This window comes from Mobula hypostoma, chromosome 12 (assembly GCF_963921235.1).
Source record: "Mobula hypostoma chromosome 12, sMobHyp1.1, whole genome shotgun sequence".
NCBI lineage: Eukaryota > Metazoa > Chordata > Chondrichthyes > Myliobatiformes > Myliobatidae > Mobula > Mobula hypostoma.
In genome coordinates, this window is record NC_086108.1 from 69,234,678 (window position 1) to 69,240,677 (window position 6,000).

General features: G+C 38.1%; 1 protein-coding gene across 8 annotated transcripts in view; it reads left to right on the forward strand.

Annotated features, from left to right (window-relative positions):
- LOC134354888 (uncharacterized) overlaps positions 1–4,070 on the forward strand; it is an 87,499-nt gene extending 83,429 nt beyond the window's left edge. For all 8 annotated transcript variants that reach the window (XM_063064324.1, XM_063064329.1, XM_063064325.1 and 5 more), the window contains one exon: positions 231–4,070. In XM_063064324.1, the coding sequence (XP_062920394.1) occupies positions 231–943 (713 nt within the window). In that variant the 3' untranslated portion in view covers positions 944–4,070. The remainder of the gene's footprint in view (positions 1–230) is intronic.
- The last annotated feature ends 1,930 nt before the right edge of the window (positions 4,071–6,000 follow it).

The window sequence follows — 6,000 nt, forward strand, 5'->3', positions numbered from 1 at the left end:
CCATCTTTCTTGAATTGTCATAAAGTGTATGGAAACTACATTGTAATTTCTTTTAAACCAAAGGTTTAATTCTCCCAAGTTTTCAAAAAAAATGTTTAGTTTTCAAAATTTACATTCTTGGGGAAATTATTTTTAGTTGTTAATAAACATTCTGATGCACAGTGTAGAGCAAATAGAACTCTTTAGGGTGCAGACTGATTTATGCTCACAAAACGGTTTCTATGTTTTAGCTTCTAGAGAGCCATCAGAAGACTGCGAATATAGTAGCAACAATGCTCCATGCCTAGATGAAGTTCAACAAACATCAAATTTTCAGTGCAAAAGTGGAGAAATTATTCTATGTAATGACACGTTTGATAACACAACCTCATCTCAGAGTTCTTACCAAGACTATCTGTCTCCTTTGCCAACTGATATTTCAACACCAAGATCCGAATCATCTTCACAAATGTCTTCAAGTTCAGAAATAGCTGATGATTTTGGAAACAAGTCTGAATACTCTCTAAATAGCTCAATACCAAGCGAAGCATTTCTGAACTTAATGCAGAGTTATTTTGGAAATGGAGATGATGTTAAGTCTGTGAAGATTTCAATCCTTCTGGACAATTCCCAGAGTGATGACTTAAGTAATAGCACTAATGTAAAAGAAACTACCAACAGAATTTCTTACCAAATGAATTCTCCATTATCTTCTGAAGGACATTCCGAAAAGGGACTACAAAATAATTGTTATTTTTTGGATGGTAAAGACACCTTAGCGGATGTGGAATCATCCATGGCTTCAGTTGCAAGAAGCCATACTAGCCTTGAACCAGAGTTTAATTCATTAACTCCCACAATGGTGATTGATTCAATTGACTGCTACTGTGCAAAGGACAAGGAACCATGTAGCAAAACAACTACAGTTAGATATATGTTTACCGATAGTGAAACTGAAGCTTAAAATACAGTTATAGCTAAAATATACCAAATCATTGAACTGGAACCAGTTTAATTTTATGGCTTAAATAGAAATGATAAACAGAATAAAACTGATTTATTCTACTGACAGCCAACGGATAACTAAAAATCACTCAGTTTGACTTCTGTGTTATTCAGCCCACAGCTTGAATGCTTCTCTCGGTATTTGATAACAATACCCAGAACTCTATTGCCCGGAGCTCTGTTTTTGCTTTGCACATCACCTTCTAATTTAAAGGAATATTTTTCTCCACTTTGCTGTTAACTACATGCAAGATAAGAAGGCAAGCCAAGTTCCAAATCTGCCTTCCTTGATCCATCTTACTTCAGTTCTTCAGGATCCTGAGAAACTTGCCTGCATTCACTTTGATAATGATGGGAGGAACCCAAAATTAATGGATGCATGCAAATACTTATTTCCCCTTATTTGTATTTCTTAGCTGTTGAAGACCTTGATCTTTGCATTACTTCAGTAAATATTCAGTTCTGATTTTTTGATAATTCAGATTTTAGCAAACTCTAATGATCAGACAGGACTGGTTGTAATGATTCAACTAATGACAATAAAAAAGTCATGATTGTTTACTGCCCATTTTTAATTATACTACTACATATTAAATTGAAATGTGAATTTCATTTTTGGAAAATAATGACAAATATAATGGATAATTGTATATGAACGTGCATTTGATGAATACCCTACTTTTGTTGCCATTATTTCTTCTCTCTTTTCATTACTGGATCATCTTTATCCAATATTCTTCTGTGTTTGAGACTCTCAATGTATTGCAGCATTATAGTTCACGGAGAAACAGTAACAGGCAGACTGATGCTGTATCATCCTGTAAAATCAAATTGATTAGCATAGATTGTCTGATTTTCATAGAATAGACAAGTAAAATATTGGGTGAGCTATTTTATTCCAGTTTTCTTTCTCTTTAAATCATGTTTTAATTTGAAGAGAAGGAAATCTGAAACAAAAGTCAGAAACTGGGAAAACACAATGGATTCTCCCATTTGTAATTCCCAGTGAGGATTCACCCACTGTTGATGGTTTCATGGCTTTTGTATTCTATACCTATCCATTGGAAAAAAAACAGTAAAGATCACTGGCTGACAAGTTAAATTCATAGGCTGAGAGACCAGACATGGGCTACATTCATATGCCTGTTTTCCAATTGGGTAGCAGCACCCATGGGATTACTATTGCTATAGTTGTTCGGAATTTTGTTTTAAATCCTCAGAATAATTATTTTCCTTCTGCCTTTCTTCAGTAACTTCCTTAAAAAAATGTGCTTAGTATCTCCTCCTTCCCTACCACAGCAGAATAATGTCCCTGGTCAATCATTAAAATGTCATAGGAGTCCTAAGAGGGCTATATGGGAATTAGAACATATTTACAAAGGTTCTGTAACAAATGTTAGCTCAGCTAATTTTGAAAGTTACAATAGGGTTAAATACTGCTAATAAGTACTAAAACTATCTAAGGCAGCAAAAGACTTCAGACAAAGACCAGCTGTCCATAGGTTCTAACATGGAAGAACTGGCTCTTTAAGATTTTTCAAAAAGAAACACTAGTTCAGTATAGAATGTAGGAGCCCCTCTGACGTGTGTATATATAAAATACATGTCTGGAGATTGTAGAGTATATTGGTGCTGTCCTACAAAGATAGGAGTTGTCACAGAAGGCAAAGGAGAAATTTTCATGACTCAAGATTTCAAAGTGAATTTACTCATATTTTGCCTGTTTCTAGTATCGGAACTGAACAATGAAGACTGACAATGTCCTTTCTTAACTTGCTGCAACATCCAAAACATGGAGCATGCAGCCAATCTTTCATTTAATTACAAAATACACGATTGCTCAGTTGCACAGATATGTGAAGAACTGATGAGGTTGTTCCTTGAAACGATACCATTTTGTATCAAATAGCCAAAGGGAATTAGTGATGGAAGGGACATTTGTTGATTTTATTTTAAGATCCCTTACTTACAACAGTATAGAAAAGGACACAGCAGCTTTACTAAATGTGCCACTCTGCCACCTGTCACAGCTGGAAATGTCAGCTGTATTTTTATGGGCTCCAGCTGTCTTGCAAGTCACGAGAGACATTATAGTTACAGAAATTAAAGTGAATTCTTCCCTATTCTCTGGAAATTGTACAATATTCAAGAACAATCTCTCCCTTACTTGTACTAAGACTGATATTCCATAATTCTCACTTTTTCGAAAACTGGACTCTTTAATCTGGAACAGCACTGCCTCGCTTATGCTGTCAATCTTTCTGTTCACTGTTGTTCTGGGCTCATTTGCTGCAAAACTTGATAATTCTGCCCCCAAAGTGACCCTCCCTCTGTGCTCATGCCTGCTTCAGTCAGTTGCTGTGGTAGATACAGACCTGGTGAAGACAGGAAAACAGCTGACAGTAACACTGATGAAGCTAATTCCACGAGGAAAGTGCTTGCTTGATCACCAGGACCAGCCATTACCAGCATAGCACTCCCTTGGTTATGAAGGGCAGAAGGATCTGCTTAAAACCACACAGCGGCAGTACCCTTGGTTAAAATATTTGCTTATAATAAGGGCAGTTTGAGAAGAAAAAAATCTGAAAATATCAAAAATGAAATTTGACCTATTTTGATTGCTACCAACTTCAACCTTACACTACCTTGTCTATCTTTTGAAGACTATATTGGGTTTTCAGTGCTGATTCTTCAAATGTGGTTGAAGTTCAGTCTCATTCCTTGTACACCAGCTATGCTTTTGAAAGGAGGAAATATAAAGGATAATGTGAAAGCAAGACAAGTGACATGTAGATTTCTTCCAACATAAGTACAGAATAAGCCACAATGGAAAGATATAGCACTACACTGTCCCTTTAAATGGAGCGGTTCTTGATACATGACTCTCTGGGGTTATTTAATTACCTTCATTATTTTGAATAACTACGTTACTCAAATGTTAACAAGGGTGGTGAATGTTCTACTGACAATCTCAAATAAAGATGTTCTACTGAAATTCTCAAAAGAAGAATTATGAATGAATAACTATAAAAATGATGTAACTCTTGATTTTTCATATATCATGGAAATAAAATGCACAGATTACCTCTGAGTACTGAACATCTCTGAAGTTTGCATGGTTATTTACTGAGAAATTATTTTTCTGCTGACACATGATTGCATTGCTAGATCTAGTTCAAACTGAACTATTAAGTTTGCTGATGTCACAACAGTGGTTGGCCTTATCAACATGTGATGAGACGGCATACAGAAAAGAGGCAAAGTGCGTAGAATAATGGTGCAAGCACAAAAATTTGAGTCTCAACATTGAAAAAAAATTGAAAAGATAATTATGGACTTTAGAAAGGTGTAGACTGACCACTATACCCCTACCATCCATGTACCTATACAAACTTCTCTTAAAGTTGAAATCAAGCTCGCAAGGCACCACTTGTGCTGGCAGTTCATTCCACACTCTCACGACCACAAGTGAAGAAGTTTCCCCTCATGTTCCCCTTAAACTTCTCACATTTCACCTTATCTCATGACCTCTGGTTGTAGTCCCACCCAGCCTCAGTGGAAAAAGCCCGTATGCATTAACCCTATCTATACCCCATATAATTTTGTATACATCTGTCAAATCTCCTCTCAATCTTCTACGCTCTAAAGAATACAGTCCTAATCTATTCAATATTTCCTTATAACTCAGGTCCTCCAGACCCAGCAACATCCTTGTAAATTTTCTCTGTACTCTTTCAACCTTGTTCACATCTTTCCTATACAGTAGATGGGTGATCAAAACTGCACACAATACTCCAATTAGGCCTCGCCAACGTCTTATACAACTTCAACATAACATCCCATCTCCTGTACTCAGTACTTTGATTTATGAAGGCCAATGTGCCAAAAGCTTTCTTTATGACCCTCTCTACCTGTGACACCACTCTCAACAAATTATGGATCTGTATTCCCAGATCCCTTTGTTCTTCCATACTCCTCGGTACCCAACCGTTCACTGTGCAAGACCTACCTTGCACTTGTCTGCATTAATTTCCATCTGCCATTTTTCAGCCCATTTTTAACAGTTGATGCAGATCCCTCTGCAAGCCATGGTAGCCTTCTTCACTGTCCATTACACCCCCAATCTTGGTGTCATCTGCAAATTTACTGATCGAGTTAACCACATTATCATCCAGATCATTGAAATAGAACAGTCAATGTAACATAGAAATGCACTCAAAGCAGAATGAATTAATCAATCTGATGGCCTGCTGGAAGAAGCTGTCCTGGAGCCTGTTGGTCCTGGCCTTTATGCTGTGGTACCATTTCCCAGATGGTGGCAGCTGGAATAGATTGTGGTTGGGGTGACTCAGGTCCCCAAAGATCCTTCGGGCCCTTTTTTCACACCTGTCTTTGTAAATGTCCTGAATCATGGGAAGTTCACATCTACAGATGTGCTGGGCTGTCCGCACCACTCTCTGCAGAGTCCTGCGATAGAGTGAAGTACAGTTCCCATACTAGGCAGTAATGCAGCCAGTCAGGATGCTCTCAATTGTGCCCCTATAGAAACCTGTTAGAATTTGGGGGCCCATACCAAACCTCTTCAACCATCTAAGGTGAAAGAGGCGCTGTTGTGCCTTTTTCACCATACAGCTGGTGTGTACAGACCATGTGACGTCCTCAGTGATGTGGATGCCAAGGAACTTAAAGCTGTTTACCCTCTCAACCCCAGATCCATTGATGTCAATAGGGGTTAACTCATCTTCATTCCTCCTGTAATTCCACAACCAGCTCCTTTGTTTTTGCGACATTGAAGGAGAGGTTGTTTTCTCGACACCACTGTGTCAGAGAGATGACTTCTTCCCTGTAGGCCACCTCATTTTTGTTTGAGATTGGGCCAATCAATGTAGTGTTATTGGCAAATTTAATTAGCAAATTAGAGCTGTGGGTGGCAACACAGTCATGGGTATACAGGGAGTAAAGGAGGGGCTTAGGACACAGCCCGGAGGAGCTCCTGTATTGAGAGTCAGAGGGGTG